At 44.5% G+C, this 25,894-nt stretch overlaps 1 protein-coding gene across 1 annotated transcript; it reads left to right on the top strand.

The window, feature by feature from the left end:
* The first annotated feature begins 1,405 nt into the window (after nucleotides 1–1,405).
* Nucleotides 1,406–24,487, top strand: RS1 (retinoschisin 1). The gene is made up of 6 exons (XM_037822699.1): nucleotides 1,406–1,457; nucleotides 11,556–11,581; nucleotides 12,108–12,213; nucleotides 19,649–19,790; nucleotides 22,018–22,213; nucleotides 24,292–24,487. The coding sequence occupies exons 1-6, from the start codon at nucleotides 1,406–1,408 to the stop codon at nucleotides 24,442–24,444; spliced, it is 675 nt and encodes a 224-aa protein (XP_037678627.1). The 3' UTR covers nucleotides 24,445–24,487.
* Nucleotides 24,488–25,894: the final 1,407 nt, after the last annotated feature.

Below are 25,894 nucleotides of genomic sequence, written 5' to 3'. Positions count from 1 at the left end.
CTTCTCCTGCTAGGGCCGACCCGGTGGGAAGCAGGACGACCCGGGAGCGGCCCTTTCCCTGCAAGTCAGGACAGGACGGTTCCCAAAAGCCTCCAGCTGAAACATGACAATACAGCCGCGCTTTCATTGCAGCTGAATTATTAGAGATTCTGACATTTTTCACTCTAAAATACAGAGCAAGGGGGAAAAAACAGTCTTCTTTTTAATATAGCAGTAGGGCTTGTTGAATAGTCATTCATCTGTTCAAGGAAGAATCCACACACAGTATAGAACAAGGGTCAGGTTTCTAAACCTAATAAATGCTGATTCCTCTGGTTCCTTTTTGCCCCTCTTTATAATCTAAGTACGGTCTTTTTGGGGGAGATGATGATGATGATGATTACTATTACTATTATTTATGCTGGCCTTTTTCATCTTTAACAAGAGGAATCACGGAAAGGTGTTTGGGGCCCTGTGGGGCCGGAGGGTGTGGCTGGGATGGTAGTGGCAAAGAGCTAAAAGGGGAAGGGGAAACTCAGTCTTTTTCTCTGCGTTTTTTTTCTCATTATAAACTGGCATCCTTTTCTAACTCAAGAGTATAACATGTGATTGTCCACGTTATTAAATCACTCCATCAGCTTTATTCTTAGTGGCTGTGTAATAATAATAGCTAATTTTATGCCAAGCACTGGTCCAAGCATTTTACATAGATCCCACTTAATCCTCAAAATAACTTCATGAAGTAGGAATTATTATCACCATTTTACACAGAAACATTAAGCAACTTTCCCAAGGCAGCAGACAAAGAAGTGACAGAGCTGAGATTTGCACCGGGTCTGGCCAGGGAAGCTGTGCTCTTATCCCCACGGTGCTACACGGCCCCTTATAATTTCCTTAACCTGCCCCCAGGGTCCCCCATTTCAATTGTTTCCAAATTTCGTTGTTATTAAAAAAAAACAAAAAACCAAAAAAACCCACAGCAATGCACATCTCTGTGTGTACCTCCCTAATTTAGTATTGTACTGAATACACATGCTGCCAAATTGCTTTCTAAGAGGGAAATCCCATGTTGTTTTCATAGACTGCAAGGTTAGTGCTTACTTGGCAGGAAATTGCTCACAGAACTGGGGCTTTCTGACTCTTGTTTCTATTTCCCTCCATGGCTTCCCTTACAGTAAAAGATAGAATAAAACCCATATCTTCCTTTGCTAAGCCCACCTCAGCTGCCCTTAGTGTCTTCTCTGAGACTTCCCTGTTGAGGCAGGTGACTATGTGGGTTAACTTGATGGGGCTCAGCCAAAGCCCTAAGAACTAAATGGAATAAAATGCTTAATGAGGCCAGTGCTCAAGTTAATCTCCCATCTCTCACTCCTGGGGAAGTTCTCCACTTCAGTAAGGACGAGCTGCCGCCAAGGACAAGGGGAAGATGCCACGCAAGATAGGAGGCTTCTTGTTATTCCTTCTCTTTGGCTATGAAGGTATGTGCTAGTCAACCCTTAGCATTAAATAAATAGTTAATACTATAGTTTAATTAACAATATAATTAATGAATAGAAATACAGCTTAATTAATAAGGAGAATTATTAACTAGCAGCATGTTATTTAATTAATGTTATGAATTAACAATTTTATTTGCGTGGATGAGGGTCTCTGACTTGCCACTAGCTTTCTGGTTGTGTGAGGAGCCTTCTAAGTTGAAACGATGCTCATAATAGGAAAGAAAGAAGGAAGGGTCTTGGGAACTGTATAAAAGAGCCATAAATTGCAATAATTAATAAGAAAATTTGGCAGATCCTTGACATTTTTTAGGTATCAAAGTTAGAGTGATTGTATAATTTAATCTTCCAAACTGGAATGCTTTCCAAGGTGGAAGAGGATGCTATTAATAATTCTGCTGGGACAACAGGTGTAAACCAGAACTGTCCTGGGCAAATCGGGATGTAAGGTCACCCTAGTTTAAATATGGATTAACATAACATGCCGAATACCACTGAACTCTAATAAAAAGCACAATCCAACACAGAGTCAGGCACCCCCAAGGCCTCAATTCACTCAGTAATGATGTTTAAATGTCTAAGTATGGCCTGGTGGAAGTGACATGCTTAAATAAGGAAAAATTAAAGGCTAATCTCATGTTCATTCAAATTCAATTTTTACATTCTTTCTCAATCTTTGAAGTAATACTCTTTCATGCCTCCCTTACCTCTAAAGTACCCATCAACTCAGAATTTCTCTTTTTAGGTTCATTCCAGATATTAGGAATTGGTTGAATGTCTAGTTCTTGGGCATCTTGTATTGATGTGTTACAGGAGATAGATGAGGAGAGCGGGGCCTCTCCCCTATGCAAATGACCTCACAAGGTAAATAGACGTGACTGACAAGGAGAGTCCGAATTCCTAGTTTAAATCCTTCTCCTTTCTACCCCATCATTCTATTTTATTGATAGAGTATAGAGTAAAAAAAAATTAAAGGAACTTTTGTTATTTAGTCACATTTCTCAGTATCCTGAAAGACTGGTGGAAATATAAACCCAAGGTCATTTTTTCAAACTGCAAAATATATTTCTAAGTAGGGATCATTTAAACCAATGGCCCCTTTTTTCTTTTTTGCAATTAAGAGCCAGCACCTTGTCCCAGTAACTCTTAATTCTTTAAGATGCTTTTGATTTTGTTTGTTTTTTCCTTTACTCCTCACCCTTTCCTGAACAAGAAAATGTAAACAGAGCCATGCAGGGTGTAGATCCAAATACCCCTGGTTCTCAGATATCTACAGGGCTCACCCTCAGATTTCTCTTCTTTGTGATTTGCATTGAGATCCATTCATTCATTCATTCATTCATTCATGACTTCATTCATTATTCAAGAATCTATCCCGAAGTGCCTGCTATGGGCCAAACATTATAAAGAATTCAACACACAAAACAGATACTTGTCCCTTTCACAGTGCTGAGTCTAACAACCCTGTTCTGTAATCCCAAAGTGGGAAGAAATCCTATAAAAGTTTACCAACCCATTTTTAAATTAGACCCACCCATTAAAGCTACACTTCTTTTCAGTTGCTATCAGTAATAAAAGACACTCTGCCGGAAGGCACAGAGCAAAGAATTCTTTCCTTTTTCTATAGCTCCCTCATCTTTGTGCTTGGCTGGAGAGCTCCAGACATTGCCACAAAGAAAAGAGAATAGCATCCGTCCAGGTGGGATGGAATGTGGTCCAGTGGGAAGGCTTGGGAAGCTTAAGTTTTCTTGTCCACCTAACCCAGCCCTTCCACCCTCACACTGATTGAAAGGAAACCAGGCAACCAAAAATGGCCCTTGTTCCTTGGTGACCTACTGTGCACTCAACCCCGAGCCAGAGGGATGCTACAGGGGACAGAGAAAAAATACAGGACCCAATCCCTGCACTTCAGCAGCTTACAATTGAGATGGAGAGATAAGGTCAACACACAAGGAGAAGGTATATTCCCTTGCACAAATGGGAACCACACAAGGAGAAGGTATATTCCCTTGCACAAATGGGAACCTCGAGACAAAGCCTCCTTGTCTGATTTACTCTTGGCTGTTTCCATTCCGTGGTGGCAGTGGTTCCTCATCACAGTGAAATAAGGTAAATGGATTAACTTCACTTATGTATTAGATGAGGGTTCATTTGTGAATGTGCAAATCATCACAGTAAAGCAATACCTATGTTTTATCACTGAAGCATGCTCCTATTTATCTTACGTTGTACGTTTTGGATTAAACACCAAGGATGATTTTTAAAACATCTATTTCATTAAAATATATTAGTCCATTACTTGGTCACATTTATTATACAAAAACAAAAAAATCACCAAGCCTCATCTTACAGGGGAGTGTGCCCCTTCTGCGGTGTATCAACCACCTAGGGATAGCAGAATTTTTTTAAAAGCAGCTTTATTTAGATGTAATTTACATACCACACAATTGACCCATTTTAAGTGCAAAATTTAGTGATTTTTTAGTATACTCGCAAGGTTGTGCAACCATCACCACTCTCTAATTCCAGAACATTTTTATCACCTCAAAAGGGAACCCCACACCCATTTAGCAGTCATACACCCACTGTATGGCAACCACTAATCTGCTTTCTTTCTATGGATTTGACTTTTCTAGACATTTCATATAAATGGAATCATACAACATGTGGTCTTTTGTCTGTCACTTAGCATAATGTTTTTGAGGTTTATCCATGTTGTAGCATGTACATGTACGGAAAGCAGATTTACCCATGAATATGCCTGTTCCCTAAAATAGTAACACTTTCACACATGAAGCAATTTTCTTCTTTCTTCTCCATGTGAAGGACATCATTCCAGCTGCTGTTTTTAACCTGTGTCCTATTATTTCTCAAGTAGATTGGATTGGAAGCTGGCTACAGATAGTTATCATTCATAATTTTAAACTTTTCTCCTCGGCTTCATCTGTTTCCATGGGGAGGAAAGCTCTGTGTCTAGTGAAATCCAGTCAGAAAGACGAAAATAGTTTTCCGTAGGTGTGTCTAATGCACACTTTTCCTCTCGCACTTGCAAGGTACATTTTGAGACTCAGACTTGCCTTGAATTTTCTTGCTGTGGTAACAAGGATTTCCCCATGGATTGGCGCTTGGGTGAAAGGGCAGAATGATCCCATAGAGCATGTATCTAAGATCGGTGAGTGGCAGCACCCCAAATGTTATATTGGAGACATATATCATGTGGCGGAATCACAAACACAATCCGAACAGGCCAAGAAATGTGCAACCACGTTATCTAAATCCCTGACTATTTCTTTAAAAGCTGACATTTTTCTCCTCTTTTCTCATAGTCAAAAATACTTTTGCTTTGGTTTTCCAGTTTTGAGGGATGAGTAAATCATTTGGGGTGGGGGTGGGGGTGTTACAGCAGCCACGTTGCTGTTCCCTTGGCAACAGCTTTTCCTGTAAAATGCTTATTATTCCTTCTTTCTCTGCTCATTTCCATAAGGATATGGCTCCTTGGAACCCAAGGCTGCCTACAGACAAATGCTTTCTGGGGAGGGGAGCCCGGGAGTTAAAAAAAAAAAAAGCACCTGAGAAATCAGCTCAACTTCTGATTTTGCACAGGAATTGGCCCCAAAACCAGGCCACGGTCTTAGGCCTTCTTCCCCTCCACAGGTAGACAGCCACTGAGAGACCTCCACCCCCACCCTGCCCTTTTCTCTTTGCCTTCGGCTTTGTTTCTGCAGAAATGTGGAAATTTCTCCAGGTCCCGCTAGGGGACACTGCGCAGTGCAAAAGGCCCTGAAGGCGGGGGAGGTTAGAAGGGATAGCTGAGCCTCACTTGAACTCTGCGTTTGCTCAGTTGCAGCTGACTAGACTCCTCTTCAGTGACAGACACAGGCGCTGGGCCAAATCCATGCGATTATTAAGGCCACACTGTCAGCGACCAAGGCCCCTCACCTTTGGTCTGAAAAAGAGGGTCTTGGCATAATCGATGTCAACAGTGGCCCAACTGAAAGGGCCTCTCAGGACCTGCCTTTCAGCCATTGCCAGCTTCTTTTGAGATGGGGAATAGGGTGGAGAGCCTTCTGGATCAACCAGTCCCCAAGTTCTCTAGATAGTAATTAGTCATCTGTTTTGCAATTCATGGTGAACAGCTATGGGACTGAGGATGTGGGTACCTGTAAGCATTAACTGCTATGAGTGCAGGGTGCCACCCAGCCTTTAGAGGCTTTCCCAGCTGCCCACTCAACCTCAATACTTGGGTGTCCCATAGGCCTCTCAAACTGAATAGGTTCCAAATGGAACAGCCCCATTCCACCCCTCAAAATCCCTGCTCCCCTGGAACCTTCTCCACCTCAGTAAATGGCAGGCAGCTCTATCCTCCCAGTTGCTCAGTTCTCAAGCCTCTCTTTCTTTCATACTTGTTCCAGTTTGCTAATGCTGCCAGGATGCAAAACACCAGAAATGAATTGGCTTTTATAAAGGGGGTTTATTTGGTTACAAAGTTACAGTCTTAAGGCCATAAAAGTGTCCAAGGTAAGGCATCAACAATAGGGTACCTTCATTGAAGGATGGCTATTGGCATCTGGAAAACCTCTGTTAGCTCAGAAGGCACGTGGCTGGCGTCCTCTTGCTCCCCAGTTGTGTTTCAAAATGGCGTTCTCCAAAATGTTGCTCTTTGGGTGTTTTGTCCTCTTTTACCTGCAGCTCCTCTTCAAAATGTCACTCTCAGTTGCTCTGAGGTCCTTCTGTCTAGGAATTCCTTTACAGGACTCCAGTGATCCAATTAACACCCACCCTGAATGGGCGGGGTAACACCTCCATGGAAATTATCCAATCAAACATTTCACTCACAGTTGATTGAGTCACATCTCCACGGAAACACTCAAAGGACTCCAATTTAATCAACACTAATACATCTGCCCCCACAAGACTGCATCAAAGAATATGGCTTTTGGCAGGACATAATATATCCAAACTAGCACAATACTCCATATATGATCTGCCAGCAAATTTCACTGGCACTCCCTTCTGAATACGGTCAGTAGCCAGCCACTTCTCATCACCTCCACTACCACCACCTCAGTCTAAGTACCCATCATCTCTCCTGGATGACTGGATGCACTCGCCTCCCAACCAGACCTGCTTCCACCCCAGCAGCCAGAGGCAGCCTTTTAAGACACAGTCAGATCATGTCCCTCCTCCACTCCTCCAATGTTCCACCCAGGGTGAATGCCAAAGTGCTCATGGTGGCCCACAAGGCCTTGTACGACCTACCTCCCCTCTCTACCCCCCCCTCCACTCCCCAAACTCTTTATTCACTGGCTCCAGCCTGAGGGTCTCTTTGCTAGTCTGAAAATATGCCAAGCATATGCCCACCTCACAGTCCTTTGCACTAGTTATTCCCTCTGCCCAGAATGCTTTTATCCCAGGTGTCTCACCTCCCTCAGGTCTTGTTCCAACATCTCCTTTTTAGTGAGGTCTTCTCTAAGCCTAAAAGTACCTCTCCCTGTTTCCCCACTTCCGTGCTTTATATGCCATCATTTTACATACTATATATTTCATTCTTTCTTTCTTTTATTATCCCCCTCCCCCACAAGACTATAAACTATGAGTCGGGTGTTTTTCCTGTTTGGTTTATTGCTGTAACCCCAGCACCTAATGTTGGGCCTGGAATACAGTAGAGGCTCAGTAAATATTAGTTGAATGAATGAATGCTTTTGTGTAGGGCATTATCAGTTATCTTTTTATCAACTTCTATAATCATATAGGTGCTTAGATAAACCTGCAGATAAGAAAGAGGTGGAACATAAAGGCGAGAACAACTGGAGGGTTCTACCTGGGGAGACAGGAAAAGTCTCTGTAGAGAAGGGGAAGTTGCAGGGATTGGGTGGGGGGCAGCATTTGAGGCAAAGAGAATGAGTGGACAAAGGCATGGAGGAGACATGGAACAGCCTGGAACATTTAAGGAAATGTAAGTAGTATAGAGTGCGAAAGATCCATTTGGAAAGGTAAGCAGGGGGCGGCTCACAGCAATCCCTTGAAGGACACATTTTTACTATACCTGGATTAGGGATGAGGAAATGGAGAGATGAGGTCATGCAGCTAATAAATGTCAGAGGTAGAACTCAGGCCTTGGCTCCCTCACTCTTTGGCAATGGGACTGTGCTGGTTTGAATGTGTTATATACCTCAGAAAAGAGCATGTTCTTTTAATCCATTCTTGTGGGGGTAGACCCACTGTGGGTGGGACCTTTTGAGGATTAGGCTATTTCAATTGAGCTGTGACCCGGCCCATTCAAGGTGGGTCTTAATCCTCTACTGGAGTCCTTTGTGAAGAGGATAAAAGACAGTAAAAACCCAGAGAGCTGAGCGAGAAATACCCTGGGAGAAATAAGCAAGGACTCACAGGAGCTGAGAGAGAAAACCATTGAAACCAGAACCTAGGAGAGAGGGACCAGCAGACATCACCATGTGCCTTCCCATCTGACAGAGGAACCCCGAATGCCAGCAGCTGTTCTTCAGAGAAGTTATCCTCTTGTTGATGCCTTAATTTGGACATTTTCATGGCCTTAGAATTGTAACTTGTAACTTAATAAATCCCCGTTGTTAAAAGTCAACCCATTTTCTGGTATATTGCATATCAGCGCCTTTAGCAAACCGAAACTGGGACCCATCAAAAGATTTTGAGCAGGAGAGTGACACGACCAGGTTTGCGTTTTAACCCATTGGCAGCATGGGGGACAGAGGAGGCGACATCTCTCATTAGCAGGGGAGAGAGGGTGGGGGCCTAAATCCAGGCAGTGGCAGTGGGGACAGAAAGGGGAGAAAGCCCAGTGGTGAAAGTCCTTTGAATGTGGGGGGTTTAGGGAAAGAAGAGTGTGGGACAAGTCCCAGGTCTCTGGGTGGGGTGGCAGGGGAATGGCAGAGGCAATCAGCAGCATAAGAAATAGAGAAGGGGCAAGAACAGGTCTGGGGAAGGAGAGAATGAACTCCATTAAAAAATGTACTGAAGTATAATATACATATTGTACTTAAGTACAATACACACACAGAAGAGTACATAGCGTACAGCTCAGTGAATTTTCACAACTGAACACACCTGGGCAACCAGCACCCAGCTCAAGCAACAGAACATGTCTTGTGCTTTCCCCTCCAGCTCCTGATCCATGTGTAACCAGTATCCTGGTATCTAACAGCATAGATTACTTTTGCCTGTATCTTTGTATATTTCCAATGGATTTGTATGGTATATCTGCTCTAGCATCTTTCTGACTCCTCTCAGTCAACATTCTTTGTGAAATGCATCCATACTTTGGCATTTGGTGGCAGATTGTCCATTCTCATTGCAATATAGTGTTCCATTTTGTGAATACAGCACAATGTTGTCATTCTACTCTTGACGGACATAGGAGTGTTTCCAGTTGGGGCTACTATAAATACTGCTGCTATGAATAAGCTAGTATACCTTGGGTCTCTTTTGGGAGGACATATGTGTGCCCTTCTGGAGGGTAAATACTTAGGAGTGGAATTTCTGGGTCATGGGGCATGTATACGTTAAGCCATAGTATAAACTGCCAAACAGTTTTCCAAAGAGGTTATACTAACTTATACCCCCACCAGCCACATATGAGAGCTTAAGTTGATCCACCACCTTACCAACACTTAGCTAGGTCCAGTTTTGGGTAGTAAGAGACATTCACGCAGAGATATCCAATAAGCCATTCAACGCAAGAGTTGGAGCCTTGGGTTTAGTAACATTTATGGGGTAGATAGAAGCAGCAGAGCTCTCAAAGGAGACTGAGAAGGAGTATTCAGAGTGGTGGAAGAAGAACCAGGTGATCAGCATTATGGAAGTTAAAGACAGACAGGAGGAACCAACAGCATCCAGCACTGCAGTGTGAAGACGTTCTGCTCAGTGTTGGGAAGAGTCGGTGTTGGATTTGAAAATAAGAAGTTGTAACTCCCTTTGCCAGCACAGGGCTGGGCACTATTGCAGTACTGTGGTGGTCTCCTACCAAGATAGCGCCTGCTAACCATCACTGCTGCCTGAGAGGATCAATGCTGCCCATAGTGGGTGGACCGGGGGTCTGTAGGAATGAATAACCAGGGGAACAAGGGCCTAGGAGAGATGGTGGCTTGGTGGCCGTGGGGTCACCTTGTGTCCTCCCAGGCTTAAAGCTCTGTCCCTTCTGAACTGTCATGGCAGCCCACGCAGAACCCACCCAGGTACTCACCGCGGGCACCATGCAGTGGTCTGCCCTCTCAGAGGTCCTCGAGCTCCTTGCAGGCAGAGTGGTTTCCATGTCAGAAGGCCCAGGCTTGAGTGCAGTGCTGGGCTCACAAAGGACATGCAAAAGTGTTTGTTGAAGGGGTAAATACATATCATTTATTTACATGCAGCCACAACTGGAAAGAGCTAGCTTTTATAATTGGGACAAAAAAAGACGAGGCTATTCCTTTACCCTCTGAAACAATCTGGAATTTTTTCATGGCTGTTAGAATCACTTTTTAAATAGGAAAGTAGGTAAGCAGAGTATTTTGCTTTTATAATAAAAAAATAAATAAAGGCATCCGTTTCTTTGGAAATGGAGCTCTGGTGCCTTAAACCAGCACTGTCTGGTAGAACTTTCTGCGATGTTGGAAATGTTATGTATCTGTTCTGTCCAGTACGTCAGCCATGAGCCCCATGTGGCTATTTGGTACTTGAAATGTGGCTGGTGTGACTGAGGAATTGAGTTTTTAATTTTCTTAACCTTAATTTAAGTTTAAGTAGCCTCAGGGGGCTAGCAGCTACTGTACTGGACAGTGCAGCTTTAAGCAATCAGTTTATGCTAATATATACAAACTCTTTTCCCATTCAATTGTGCATTCATTTTTTTCTTCCTACTTCCGTGAAGATAAACTTCTATGTTAATTTTATGTTAAATTTTGCATCCTTCCAATTCTCCCACATGCTTGATACTGTGACTGTGGTTCATATTTCCTGTTTGTAGGAGACAAGCTGAAAAGAAGAATTTCTAAACAATGTCCTGATCCTGAATAACCTAAAGGTGCCAGGATGGGGCAATGGTTAAGTCCCCGGGGACCAACTCCTCAATGCAAACTGGGCAGGCACTAGGACTGATGATGAAGAAAGGTTAAAAAGCAAAGGGGAAAGCTCAGTGTTGATAGTAGGATCTCAAATATGTTAAAAAACTATGCACATTTTTCCCATATACCACTCTATTGCAAACTATGGACTATAGATAACAGTAATATTTTAATGTTCTTTCATCAACCCTAACAAATGTACCACACCAATGCTAAGGGTCAATAATGGGGGAGGGGGAATAAGGGGATAAGGGGGTAAGGGGTATGGGATGATTTCAAGGTTTTTTTGGAGTAATGAAAATGTTCTAAAATTGATTGTGGTAAGGAATGCACAACTATGTGATGGTACCATGAACCACTGATTATACACTTTGGATGGATTGTATGGTGTGTGAATATATTTCAATAAAACTGCTTTAAAAAAAAAGATCCCACAGGATCTAGCCACTACCTCCCACTTTTCCATCTATCAGAACAAAATCTCCTGGTTCTGAGATCCTCAAATGTTATGTCTTGGTATTTTTCACTTCGGTGTCTTTATTTATCCGTTTCCCAGTATCTGGGATGGCCTCCTTCTTTACCAGGATAAATCCTACCAATTCTTTAAAAGTAAAACACTTGGGAAAAAAATATATGCATAGAAAAGGGACTGGAAAGATTTATACTAAAATGTTCACAGTCTTGCCTTTGGGTGGTAAGAAAAATAGGTGCTTTCCCCCCCTCCTCGCTATTAATGTACTTTCCAAAATTCCATAATGTGTAATAATAATAATAATAATAATAATAATAATCTCATTCTTCCTGTTTAATTTTCCTGTCCCTAGTTTCTCAGCATCTGTGAATATTTTTCCTGGCAGATATTTACTTAGCTTGATTTCTTCCAGAAAGTAGCTTTGTTAACTTTCATGTGGCTATTTTCATTTTACTTTTCTGTGTAATGAATCATTTCATTGACTTGCTTTTTCTTTGATTAACCTGATTTTTCCTCTCTTGTTCTTTTACTCAGCCACACTGGGATTATCGTCTACTGAGGTATGTTACAGTAAGAATGCCAGAATTTATGTATGTGGATGCTGTTTTTGAAGATTTTCTTTCCTAGCCAAAAATAATTTATAGGATTATCACTTAAATATATATATATATATATATATATATATATATTTTTTTTTTTTTCCCCATGGTGGTGGCAATATCACATTATATCTGGGCAAGTTCCAAGATTGGTGTAAAACTGGGTCTTAAATCAGGTGGTGGAATCTCAAATCCAGGCAGGGCCTTTTCATGTGAGGAGCCCAGCCCCGGACTGCGGCTCAAGGCCTGCAGCTGACTAGGATGAGGTAGACACCGCCCTCTCCGTGGGTGTGCCTGGGAGAATGTGAGCTGATCATCCCCAATGGCAGAAATCTGTTCACTCAGAATCAAAGATGAGCGGCAACTGTGTGTATCAAGGCTGGATGGGTAATCCTGGTTTCTGAAAACAGGCTTTTTCCGTGGTGCTGACCACTGGTGCCTTTGAATGTGACTTTTCTGATGCTCCTGCCCCTCTGGGTTCCTGCAGGATGAGGGCGAGGACCCCTGGTACCACAAAGCTTGCAAGTGCGACTGCCAAGGAGGTGTCAGTGCTCCGTGGTCTGCGGGGGCCGCCTCCTTAGACTGCATACCAGGTGAGTGTCCCCTATCCTTGGGGTGCCAGATCTTAACATCCTTGGGAACACCCTATTTTCCTCCTTCCTTCAACCCAGCCGAGGTAGACCCCCCCAACGGCTATGCTGTGGGCTTGCTCCGGTTGCTTCCAAGCTTAAACTCTCACCATGGATGATGTGGCAACAAACTGTTCTGATGTCATTGATCAGAAAGATTCTGGGATCTCTACTTAGCCCGGGTGAGATGGTAAGATGGGCCTAATGTTCAATAAGAGATTAATGGGATTCATTAAAAATCAATTAGTGGCAGGCAGCATGGGCTTCTAGAAGAGCCCTGGCTTTCAAGTGGGAAAGATCTGGGCTGGAGTCATGGCTACATCACTCCTTAACCCTGAGTCTCCCGATTTCTCCTCCTGCTGCCAAATGGAGGTAATAGCACCTGCCTGCCTAAGTACTTCTCACCAAATCTCCACAGGCTTCCCCATATTTCCCAGCCCCCTTGCCATCAGGTAGTGCCATATGAGCAGTGCCAGCCCATGCGAGCAGTGTCCCTTCCAAAATGAGGCATTGAAGGCCTGGTACTCAACTCTCCCGTTCTTCCTTTCCTGCTGTGGAGAACAAGAAGCCATGTGGTGAGACTGTGGCTTCTCCTTTAGCCCAGGTCCCCAAGTAATTAAGTGGCACAGAACCCCCCGCCCTGCAATGGTGGATGTCACCCGAGTGAAAAATCATCTTTGCTGTAAGCCTCTGAAATTTCTGGTCCATCTGTTATGCAGCATAACATAGCCTATCCTGACTAACATGAAAGCCTTCCTCTTAGGCAGGGGCTGGCAAACCTTGTCTACAAAAGGCCAGGCAGTAAATATTTGAGGCCTTGTGGATCACTGCTGTTGTAGTGCAGAAGCAGCCATTGACAATATGTACATGAATGTGCACGGCTGTGATCTAATAAAACTTTATTTACAAAAATAGGTCGCGGGCCAGATTTGGCCCAGAGGCCGTAGTTTGCCAACCCCTGCCCTAAGGAATAAGTAAGACGATGCATTAAAGCATCTTGTACCCAGTAAACTGTAGTGGATACTAGAGGTTAGTTCCTTTAGTTCCTTTTCTTCCTGCCTCAGAAGAGCACAACCTGAGGGGAGAATGAGGGGAGTTTTCAGAGGCTTTGGCAGTCCCAGCAAATATTTGCAATGCTCAGTCCTTGGCACCCTCAGAGCCTATTTTGCATGAAACTGTCCCTGCCACTCTTCTCCAGGGTTCTGATGGGGCCATGAAACTTCATTCACTTTACATAATCTCCTAATAGCTCCACAGGGGACAGGTTTGTGTGTCTGTGTGTGTGCTTCTCTTCATTATTTCATTAAATTTGCATTGAAATAGCAAATGGGGGTGGGGGTGGGGGTGGACAGTAACAGGGGCTGTAGTGAAGCCATGGCATCCACTTCCTGTTTTCCTCTTTACAGACAGAGGCTACAAAGCAGTTACTGAACTAGGCCTTGTTGTGCTATTTGGGTGGAGCTGAACAGTGGGGTGCCCGTGGTGAGGAAAGCTGGAGGCGCTGTTTCATTCAGGAGGAGTCTCCTTACAGGAAACACCACTGCTCTCCACAGCATTAGCAGCCATTAAATGTTGGTGCAAACTGCCCAATCGATAGCAAACTACCCTCTGAAATAATCCACTTGTAATTCAATTCCACCCTCTTTTATCAAGTGCCAAGATAGAAATGGAGGCATCATCTCTACCCTGGAGAAGTTGACAATTTAGCACAAATGTTCTTTTCACTAGAGACCTGAGACCTCTTGGAATTCCATTCCAAGGAAGTTTTTTCTAAGGGGAAATTGAAAAGAGATTATTTATGCAGACTGGCTTCACTGAGCCAATCAACTGTGAAGCTCATGAGGCCTCCCCTGGAGACCGACTGTCACCTACGAAGATTTAAGGGGTGAGAAGACAACCCTGGTCCCCAAGCTCTCTCCCCTACACAGTCACCATGCCCTTGAAGCTCTAAAATTAGAAATTCTTTTAGCTTAAGTGCTCTCCTCTCCCCACCATTTTTTTTTTTTTTTTAATTTTTATTTCTGGAAAGGAAAGAATGCAACCTGATTGTTACATGCTTGATTCATTGGTGTTAATTGGTTCTTCCACGAATGAGATGATTTGGGGCAGCATAACCTTCCAGAAGATTCACTAGAACTTCCCCACACTGTCTCAGGTCCTTCACTGGAATGTCAAAGGCGCTGTTTGGTCTTTCTGGGCTCTGAGATTCAGTGCTTCCACAAGAGCCTGCCTTAGGAGAGAAGATGACCCTGGAAAGTACAGAAGGACAGGAGGGTCACTCTGAGCTGCCAGGAAGAGCTCCTAGGTGCACACTGGCTGGCACCGAAGGCTCTCACCAACTTGGTTGCGCCCGAGGCCTACCCGTAGAGCAGAAGCTGACTGGCTAGTTGCATTATGGCCGCCTCATTTCAGCTTAATGCTATTAAAAGTACTAAGAGGTCTATCTTTTCCACAGTTGAGCCAAGATTACCCTGGCACTCTGGGAAGGGGGAATCAGGTGGAGAAGAAATCCAAAGGTTCACTAATGCTTTACTTTTATCCTTCATTTTATATTCTTTATTATATTCAAGTTTATTCTTCTATCAATATTATTCTACATTCTACTATATTATCCTATAGATATTCAAGTCTATCATAGATGCATAATAATATTCACGTCTCTCTTGACTGTCTTCTCAAGAATGTCCCCGAACTCCCTGTGTGTTTCTTTAGGCTAGCATTCTTCAAAAGCATGCCTGGCCTTCAGGCCTACAAACCCAGAAATTATCTACAGAATAAAAAGCACTAGTCTGTGAAACATTCAGAGCCTGGATTAGCAGCATATTATGTATATGCCTTTATCCATCTACTTATAAAATCACTGCTCAAAAGAGCCACATAAGCCACAAAAGATGTAGGTTTTGCCTTCAGAGTAAAACGAGTACAGACACAGGTTTAATAGCTACAATAACAAAGTTCCATTGGAAAGACAACTTGGGAGGGACGTATTCTGTGTACAGCTGATAAAGATCCCCTTAATTTCTTCAGCATTGTTACTTCTATTGCTTTCTAGTTTGCACTCAATTTACTGTTTCATTTTGATCAGGCCAGAGGGAGTTCTCTGGGCCACAGTCAACTTGTACTCCCTCCTTGGGCTCTGTTTCCTGTTCCTGCCCCCCTTTTGCAGAATGCTTTGCTCGGGGAACAGAACGGTGAGCAAGACGGACAAGGGGGGCCGACAGGGAGATCTTCACCATGAGGGGTGACAAGTGACAGAAGTACAGGAGGCCTTGGGGTCCCCTAGCCCAGCTCAGGGTGGGCAGGAATCTGAAGGGGTGGAGGTGGCCAGGTAAAAGGGCAGCGGAGGGGACAGGCACGCCACAGGCAGAGGGAACAGTGTGCCTAAAAACGATCTCATGGGAAGGCCTCCAGGCCGCCTGAGGTCCTGAAGGGAGCTCAGGCAGGAGGAGCTGGCCAGAGCCCAGAGTTCCAGAGGACACAAGTTAGGAGATGAGGTCCGGGCCTGAAGGGCCTTGTTAGTTTGACTTCACATCCTGAGGGCACTCAGCAGCCACTGAATGGCCTGAAGCAGTGACCCAGAGACCTGGAAAACCCTCCGGCTCAAGCGAGGAGACTAGAGTCAGGGTGACCACAAGGTGGTCTTCAGGAAATCGGGCCAGAGGTGGTAGGAAAGGCATAAAGGGGACAGGCTTAAGAGTGTTTACTGGATGAATAAACAGGATCTGCTGTTAAATTGACTGTGGAAGGAGGATAGAAGGAGGCAGGAAAAAATAAGAAAAATATCACCAGAATGGAGTTTACTTCACAGCACACAGTGTGAGAAATGTCACATTTCTATCTTGCTATAGAATCTAGTTTGGGTCTGCTCTTGTCATGACCTGCCAGAGTCTCAAAACAGGATTTTTGGAGTGCCTTCCTCTCCCCTTTGGATCACACAAACCCCCCAGGTCCTTTCAAGGGCCACCTGGGGACAGGGCCTAGGCTGAGGTGGGCGGCAGGCTCCCTGCCTGGCCCGCGGTCCCACTCGGAGCCAGGCACCTCATTGGTGGCTTCTGTCCCTCTGAGCCAAGCTCAGTTCCAAGATCCACGAGAGTGGGCAGAGCTCAGGGCTCCCAGGCCGCATCCATGGCTCAGCTCCAGCAGGGGAACCACTTCGACGCTGAGCTCGGCAACTCCTCTCACCATCAAAGCCCAGAGCCCCAGCCACCTCCTCCTCTGGGAGAATTAGGTAATTCCTGTGGTGACCTCGGCCTTCCGAATCCATAAGCCCGAGAGACGGCGTCAACAAAGTGTCTCCTCTCTCAGATCTCTCTGGCGCACACCATCGCGCTCGCACGCACATGTGACCTATTCCTTCTTGGGGCAAGGAGAGCCCAAACCTTTAGAAACATGAAGCTGGCCTCCTTCTTGGGGAGATGTGCTGGGGGATGGGGACAGGCCAGAGTGGGCTAGAGGGGTGTTGGATTTCTTCCCTGCTGAGTCTTCACAAGAAAAACAGGTGTGCAAACCTCAAGAAGACATCAGTATATTCTTGCAGCATTGCCCTACTACACCAATGTCAGCTGCTGCTTTTTGGCCAGACACTGTGCTGAGCACTCTACAAACATTATTTCATTTGATCTCACAGCAACCTCATGGAGGCAGGTTCTATTATTGCACCCATTTCATAGAGGAGGAAACTGAGACCCAGAGAGGTTAAGTAGCTTGCTTAGGCTCACACCATCTACAGTGACATCAAAACCCAGGGCTTCTTGGCTCTAAGCAGTTTTTGACCTTGGTTGCACACTACAATCACCTTCAGCTTTTTCCGGATGTCTAGGCTGCATCCCAAACCAATAAATCAGACTCTAAGGGGGTGTAGCCCGAACATCCACATTTCTATAGCTCACCGCTCCACAGCCTTTGCTCTGTATCCTGGGTCAAACCACTAGGTTTCTGGTTTAGACAACTGGGTAGCTGCCAGAGCCAATGCCTGAGACCTAGAGCAGGCCTAGGGGTTTGACGATGGATGGCGCAGTTTTAGACAAATGGAGCATGAAGATATGTGGATCATCCAGGTGGAAACATTCATCTGGAAAATCAGGGGACAGTGGGATAAGGTTTGAGGTCTGGGAGTCCAGCAGCAGCAACCCGATGCCAGCCAAAAATATGGGGACGGATGAGATCATCCCCTCCCCAGGAGAATACGTTCAGGATCCGTGTCTGGGCAAGTGGCTCTTTAGAATGCAACTGAACAACAGGTTCCTTGCTATCAGGATAAGCCCTGTTATGCCTCCATGGCCATTGCCACTGGCCAGATCTCTAGCCCACTTTTAACCGTCAGATGAGCTACTTGGAAAGAAATGGAAAAAAGAGATGTGAGGGAAAATGGGAGAAAGTGCAAAATGCTGAGAGTAAAATGACTAGGGGTGGCAGTGACAGAATTTTTTTTCCCCTCTGCCTTCTCCCTCAGAGCTGGTGGCCCTGGAGCAAAAAAAAAAAAGCAGGTTCCATCATCAAATGCTAGAGATGGATGGAGCCTTAGAGACATCCACACGTAGAATTTTACAGATTCAAAAACATGTTAAGTGACGACACGGTCCCAATTGAAACCCAGCTTACTGATGCTGGGGTCTTGCTCCTCCTTCCTGCCAGGCCAAGGTTTCCAAAGTGTGCTTTGAAAGTGTGCTTGTTTAAAACACGGATGCTCTGGACCTGGGATCCTGGAGAGTGCATCTTAACAAGCTCCCCTGATGATTTGACCACATGGGGCATGAGTGAGTGGCCCATAAAGCGTGCCTGTTCTCTCTCCCAGGAATAGACAGTATTTTAATAGGCTTCCCAAGTCTTGGGTACTCGACAGACTATAAAGGCTGTCTCCTCTCCCCCAGCCCCACTGAGCTACAGGTACTAGTGGGGCCATTCCTTTAGTGCGTTGGGACAGAAAGATTAAGCTCCCCTAGCCAGAGATCTGAAGCTGTCCTACTGTCTTCAGCGTCTGGAGAGGGGACATGACTGTCTCTGCAGGTACTCTGAGGCCTCGGGGATGGCTTCAAGCTCTTGCAACTTTCTTTTAGTTTTATTGACATTTGAAAAATTATCCTCCAGAAAGACTTCAGCACTCGTTTTACTGTTAAAGGTGACGATGCTCCAGTAAATATGTTCAGACCTTTGACCTGAACTCCAATGTACATGTGGAAAAAAACCAAACTTTGAATTATCATATCACAATCAGAAAATTTGGAAAATGTATTTACGTATGATTATCACTTGTTTTCTCTAGAAATTCAGTTAGGAACTGAGTTTGATTGCAATAGTGGCTTACTGAAGTTTAGTTTGACTCATATGGTAAGAAGACAAGGGTAGGAAGTCGTTCAAGGATAACAGGGCTGAGGCCTCTGGACTTCTCTTGGGCTTACGCCCCACGGGGCAATATGGCTACTATTGCACCAGCTATCAGGTCACTGTTACAGACAACAGGAAGAAGGACAGAGTGAGCAAAACCTGATGAGAAATCCCCAGCAGACATCATCTTATATCTCACTGATCATAAATGTGTCACTTGGCCATTTCTATCTGCAAAGGAGGCTGGGACATCTGGTTGTTTTAGCTGGTCACATTGCTGCCCCCAACAAAATTAGGGATCTTTAGTAAAAAAAAAAGAAGGGGAGAATGGATACAGGGTTGGCAATTTGGCTGCCATTCTCTGACCAGGTAACCAGACAGTGTTCTTAATGTGAGACGAAGTACATGAGAAGCAGCAGACAATTAACATGTAAGAACCAGCTTTGGCTATTCTTATTTGGAAAAAGCAGTTTCTTTCGACTGTTCCTTATTCAACAGTCACTTTGGCACATTTCATCCATTTTTTATCAGACTGGTGAGAAAACTGCAATTTACAAGTGGGAAGTCAGTCTCAATGTACAATTGCCCAAGAATACTCTCACCATTGTTTTGAGCCTATAGTTGGCATCATATGCTGCCCCAAGACAATCAGGGACTCCAATGACATCATGCAAGATGGCTAAACCTGCTAATGAGGAAAACAAAGATGCAAGGCATTTAAATACAGTATTTCACTGTGAGTCTCTTGGTCTTTAGGTCTCCAAGCTTGTGGAGGTGAAGGATTTTTCAAAATTTCCCCCATTCATGAGTTTGCCATAGAACCATTTCCCTTTGAGTTTACAAACGTTGTGAGTCTCTATGGCAATCCCTTTACTTAATCTTCATTCTCTTCTGGCGTGGGCAGTTTACAGGTTGAAGATCCAGCTCCACCCACTGTGAAGCAGGCTGACAAGTAAAACATTCTCCACCTTCCAAAGTGCAAATAAGGTGGTTTGTTGGGTCATTCCAGTCCTCTTACGTTTGTTGAGCATCAAGAGATGAGTGTTTTAATGGGCATTTTTTTTCCTTTTCCCAGAATGCCCATATCATAAACCCCTGGGTTTTGAATCAGGAGAGGTTACACCAGACCAGATCACCTGCTCCAACTCAGAGCAGTATGTGGGCTGGTATTCTTCGTGGACTGCAAACAAGGCCCGGCTCAACAGTCAAGGTTTTGGGTAAGCAGGACTGGCAGTGTGTGATTTGTTTTTTTTCCATGTGATTGAAAGAAGTAGGTTTTTCTAATGAATGAATGGCACAGAATTCATTTATTTATTCAACAACTAGTGAGTGAGTGCCTTACATGTGCCAAGTACTGTGGATATTGCAGTGAATGTGACAGATGAGGTCCCTGTCTTCAAGAAGCATTCATTTTAGAGAGGAAGATGGACTGTAAGCAAATGATCACCCGAATGGTTATTTAGTAAGTGTGATGCATGTTGCAGGGGAGTCAAAGAAGGAAGAAAGACCTTGTCCATCTGAAGCTCCAGGGAAGGCTTTCTAAGGAAAAGATATTTAACTGTAAGTTTGACGTTGGCCATGTGAGAGAGGGGAAGAGCCAGGGGGCAGAGTATGAGCAAAGGCCCTGAACTGGGAATACACCTCAAGGGCATGGATGGAGAACATAAAGGACAGTAAGGCTAGAGCACAAACAAGACGATGCTGGAGAGGTAGGCAGAAGTCAGATTGTGCAAGGTCTTATTAGTCACATTAATGACTGTAGTCCTTATTTGAGGGATAATGGGAGCACTCTGAATGTGTATTAGTTAGAATACAGGTTTGTGCTGCTGTAACAAAGAGCCCCAAATTACAGTGACTTAACCAATGTAGAAGTATATTTCTTGCTCATCTAAAAGTTTCATTAGGCAATCTAGGGTTGCTATTGCAGCTGGACAGTATCAGGGGCACATACTTCCTCTTTTTGTTCCATCACCCTTAACATGAAGCTTCCATCTTGGGGCCCAAGATGGCTGTTCTAGTCTACACCATCACATCCACAGTCAGTAGGGAGAGAAGAGAGAAAAACAGAGCGTGCATACTTTTCCTTTAAGGATACAAACATATCCTATTGGCCACTTCTGCCATATTCCATTGGCCAAAATTTAGTCAGATGGCCCCACCTACAGCAATGGCGACTGGGAAATGTAGTTTTACCTGGGTGGTCATTGCCCAAATAAAACTCAGGTGTTCTTTTACTAGAGGAAGGTGGGAAGAACAGTTATTGAGAGACAACCAGCAGACTGCCAGAGAAAAGTTTTTTAAGTTGGAGAGTATCAAAATCAGATTTGTGTTTTAGGGAAATTTTTCTAGCTCCCGTGTGGAAGAGTTGATTGGGGGTGGGGGAAGTAACACAGGGAGACTAGCTAAGTAAGCGATGGCAGCCACCTAAGCAAGAGTTGAGGGTGACGTGGACTGGAGTGGTGGCAATGAAGATGGACAGAAGTAGATGAGTTTGAGAAATATTTGGAGGTAAGTGGATTGGATGTTTGGGGTGATGGAGAGGAAGGGGTCAAGGATGGCTCTCAGATGGCTGGCAAGAACACCTAGAAGGATGGGGGTACCATTTAGAGAGATGAATACTGGATGGAGGTAGTCAGGAGTTCATTTTGGACATGTTTCATTTGAGACACTGTTGGCATCCAGGCATCTAGATTTGGAATTCAGGAGAAAGGTCTGAGATGGAAATGAAAAGTCAGGAGTCACCCAAGGAGCAAGTCTGGAATAAGAAGAGAAGGTAGGCAAGGACTGAGTCCTGAGAAATTAATTTTCAATAAAAGAAAAGACAAAAGGGAAACCATAGGTTTCCACAATATTGGAATATAGCTAAAAAATTTAATTCTTAAATGGTTATCTTGCTTTACAATGATCAAAAACCCTTCCAAATATATTTTGATGCAGTTTCTGCACATAGTAGACACTCCCTGAATGACATGGATGACAGCATCAGAAGAAGATTCAGATATGTAGGAAGAGGATGAAATTAAAAAAAAAAAAAAGATTTATGGAGAAAGAAACACCAGGAGATACTAATGGAAAGAGAAGAGAGCCAATGGGGTTGATAACCATGTGCTTACATGTTTTGATGAAAGATAGGCTCAGACCACACCCCAGAGGAGATTCCAGCCACACTTGAAGGCATTTATTTGACAAATTAGTTGACTCTGGCAATTTTTCTTTGGAAAGCGGAGATGCAGGGAGGGAGACTGAGCTACAAGTCAAGTATAACAGAGACTGGACAGTCCTGGAGACAAGTCTCTGGGTGCTGAACGGATCGCAGTTCAGACCGCCTGAGCATTGCTGGGGGGCTCTCCAGGTGCTGGCACCCCAAGGGAAGACAGCGTCTCCTGGCTTTACTGGTGCGTTCACAGGGGAGGGCTCCTGGTGATTCGGGGGTGTTCCCGGCAGGTGTGCCTGGCTCTCCAAGTTCCAGGACAGCAGACAGTGGTTACAAATAGATCTGAAGGAGGTCAAGGTGATTTCGGGGATCCTCACCCAGGGGCGCTGTGACATCGACGAGTGGATGACCAAGTACAGCATGCAGTACAGGACCGATGAGAGCCTGAACTGGATTTATTACAAGGACCAGACTGGCAACAACCGGGTATGTGGGGCCTCCATCCCAAACCACCTTCAGCTCACAGCCTCTTGGACTCCCTCCCTTCCCTGTGTCTCTGCAGCCACCCTGTCAGAGTGTTGACCCCACGGCATGGTAGGGCATCTGTGCTTCTTCCCACAATGCCAGGCAGGTGTCTTTCCTTGCTGTATCCTTGGTGCCTAGTGCAGCTTGTTTGTGAATGGCTGCCACTCTTTTGTGTAAAAGACATATTTGTCTGAATTCTCATATCAGCCTATCGTTGCTTGAATAATTAAGACTGGCCATTTGGAGTATTCCAAACTCACTGGGTCATTGAACATCCCTTGTGGGTCTGACTTGATCTGTCACTGATGCAGGTAGGTAATAGTCCAATTATGTAGATATGGCCATTACTTACTACTACTGATGGAGACCAAGTGCCAATCAGGGAAACTTTTGACAGCCCAGAAAGTTAGCCACTAAACTATGTAAACAGTTAAAAGGACTCCACCAGTACAGATGCAAAGTCCTGGTTTAAGAACATGAAATGCAACCTTATTAAAACTTTGGGCAATTTTATATCCTTTTAACCACTGAGAGCTGGGACTGAAGTCTTGTTCACACAGAGCGAACACCTTAGGCTCTTGATTATATAGATGATATATATTTGCAATGAGTAAAAATGAATTAAAAACTCACCTGTTTGGAAATGTTAACTGTCCTTCCACCTGAGTGTTAGGAATTCCCCAGCCGAATTTGGCCGTTTAGTCAAGTGAAATTGATGTGTGCGGCTAAGAATAAGAAGGCTTTGTAGTCTCTAATGACAATTTGTACAGCAAGAAATTCATGGGTTGAGGTTTCAAAGACTTTGCCCACAGTAGGAAAAACCATCTTGAAACTTGGACATCTTATTTCATTTTGTTATTAGTTGGGCTTTTCCAAAAGATATTAGAATTCTTTTTCAAGCCCTGTTTCTGAAGATTCCGCAGTTCTTTGCAAAGAAGCACTCCACTTCAGCACTAGTGCTATCAATTCGGCCTGTACCATCTTCTCCTCTTCACCTGGCTACTGACTTGAACAGGCCCAAGGCCAAACAAAATGGCTTAGAGAGCAGGGTGGGGGCGTTGTTGCTGGGAAGAGAGCCAAGATCATGGCCAACAAGGCCTTCTTGTTCTGTGGATGGAGGAGGTCATTTTTTCATGAGATACTCCTAGAAGGATATGCAACATTCAGGTATCACTGGGCAGAGCACTAAAACTCCAGAGTGCAAAGAATGATTTCTTTGGAAATACATTCAAACATCCACTGCACCTAAGTTCCAACAGCTGCATCATTTTACGTTACATCCAGAAAAAAACTCTAAGCAAAACCTGTTCTCCCTTCTCTGGGCCTTGGCCTCTCCCTTCTAGAATCTTCCCTCTTGTTTTAATGTCTTTGTTGTTTTGGAACATTTTTCAAAGTCTAAAAAGTACTTGCCATTTGTATTGATGTAGGGACACACACTTAAGCTTTGGCTCACAATTTCACAGCTTGCTCAAGAATTTTTAAGCGAGTTCCTCCTTTGCACATGGGACCATTTCCCTCGTAAGTATAACACAGTCCTTTTCCAAAACTTCTTGTCAAAATGCAAAGGACAGAAGTCCAAAATTGGCAGTAAGTCAAAAGGCATTTTCTATCAGTTCTGGCCAATCGAACTTTCTGCAGTGATGGAAATGTTGCACTGCGCTGTCCAATATGGCAGCCACTAGTCACACGTGGCCATTGAGCACTTGAAATGTAGTGAGTGCATCTAGGGAATTGAATTTTTATTTAATCGCAATTCATTTAAATTTAAATAGTTATATGTAGCTAGTAGCTACCATATTGGATGGTGCAGTTCTAGATATCCCCACATAGCGACCCAGAAATGGCCCTTGTATATAGGTGCAACAGTCCTCAAGGTCATATTTTAGGGGAAAGGGGGGGGTGCCAGCAAATTTCCTGGGCTTTAACCCCTTTCTGAGATTCTACCTACAGTTCAAAGTTGGGGCCAGCTTCCAACATGAATCACTCTTCCTTTTCTCTTCCCTGATGTGATGGTGATAGGATTTCCTCCTTCCCTTTAGGTCTTCTATGGAAATTCAGACCGAACTTCCACAGTCCAGAACCTGTTGCGGCCCCCTATCATTTCCCGCTTCATACGACTGATCCCGCTGGGCTGGCACATCCGCATTGCCATCCGCATGGAGCTGCTGGAGTGTGTCAGCAAGTGTGCTTAAACAGTGGCCTCAGCCCCGCGCCTGCCAGTGGGTGGAGGGCACGGAAGGGGCCTGCATCGGGGTCCTGACATACCACTGTGGCAAACAGGGTTGTATTCTATGAGAACTTAAATGCAGAGCTGGGTAGAGACTATTTCCTTTAAAAAGACAGAGTTTCCAATTTCAATGAAAGAAAAAGAAAAATGAACTTATTCCCTACTCGGGGCCAAAGAAAATAACAAAGAAAATGTCCCTCAAAACAATTTTCTTACAAAAATGTAAGTAGCAGGGGTAATTTGCTTCTCTCATCTTTTGTCTCAGTGACACTGTAAAAGGTGTAGTCCCAGGGGAACACAAAGCAGCCCTGATAATTGGAAAATTCTTTTGCTTTACCACATTCAAAACGGGAACAACTAGTTTCACAGAGCTTCGCTTTGAATGCAAAAGGGGAGCAAACTTGTGGTTTCTCCTAGTTGTTTTTATTAAACCATGGCCTAAAAGTATCTTAGTGTACTGGGCCTGCAGTTAGAGGTTTCTGGCAGAGATGAGTACGGGTGGGTGGGAGCCTGCGTCACATCTCAGTAGTCCTGGTTTCCTGACAACCTCATCTGACCCACGCATTCAGTGATTAGCGAGGGTCCAAAGCTCAGGGAGAGTCCAGAGTTCTCATTACATCCGCTCCACTCTGCAACCCATTCAGACAAAAAAAAAAGTTTGCGGTTGCTATTCAGGTGACTCACAGGGCAGGCTGCATGTGTAAGTAGTGAGGTTTCCCTCTATTTAGGAAATATATCTTTTCTGACCCCACAGGACCAGGACACAACAGCATTTCCCTTTATCTAGGACTACCAGTTTTCAACAAGGGTAACACATGTTGAAAACAGTTGACCCAGGAGCTGTCCTGTCACCAGCTACTTAGAGGAGGTCCAATTCTTGACTACATGCTTTGCAGAAATGGTCATGACCCACCTCAGAAAAAGGAGGGTGATATGGCTTGACCCTCCAAACTCTGCACCTCCCCCCCACCCCACCCCTGCCAACACACACATCTGTGGGCTCCTGATGCTAGAGATCTCTTTGGGAAGGAATGGGTCTGGCCTGGCCTTCCTTTCCAGGAGCTCATTATGCAGGAGCTCTGGGGAAGGACAGGTGACATTTCACTTGTCATTTACAGCTAGCCTGAGTTTATCAGACCCTTCCCTGAGAGAAGCTGCTGCTACAGGGGGAGTGGGCAGGAGAGGTTTATGGAAAGGAGTTGCTGAGAGGGGATGGAATCAGAGGTTGAGCATTCTCCAAAGTAGACTGGGAAATCCAAAGACTGTCCTGGTCCTGAATGCAGGGTGGCCTTTGGTGGCAGCTCATTGCTCTGAGCTACTTTTCTTTCCAAATGGACTTGCACTAACCCAATCCTGGACATCACAATCGCCTTCCCTGTACACGGGTGGCCTCCTACAAGCCCCAAATCTCCTCC

The sequence above is a fragment of the Choloepus didactylus genome, chromosome Y, assembly GCF_015220235.1.
Source record: "Choloepus didactylus isolate mChoDid1 chromosome Y, mChoDid1.pri, whole genome shotgun sequence".
Lineage (NCBI taxonomy): Eukaryota > Metazoa > Chordata > Mammalia > Pilosa > Megalonychidae > Choloepus > Choloepus didactylus.
Note: the sequence above shows the minus strand (reverse complement) of the source record. Positions and strands in the feature narration are given on the sequence as shown.

Bases quoted from the DNA above. Each gene is read 5' to 3' on its own strand.
- RS1 (XM_037822699.1), top strand. From the start codon at position 1,406: ATGCCACGCAAGATAGGAGGCTTCTTGTTATTCCTTCTCTTTGGCTAT. The intron at 12,214-19,648 runs GTGAGTGTCCCC...TCCTTTTCCCAG, and splicing joins CTCCTTAGACTGCATACCAG to AATGCCCATATCATAAACCC. The intron at 19,791-22,017 runs GTAAGCAGGACT...TGTTCCCGGCAG, and splicing joins CTCAACAGTCAAGGTTTTGG to GTGTGCCTGGCTCTCCAAGT.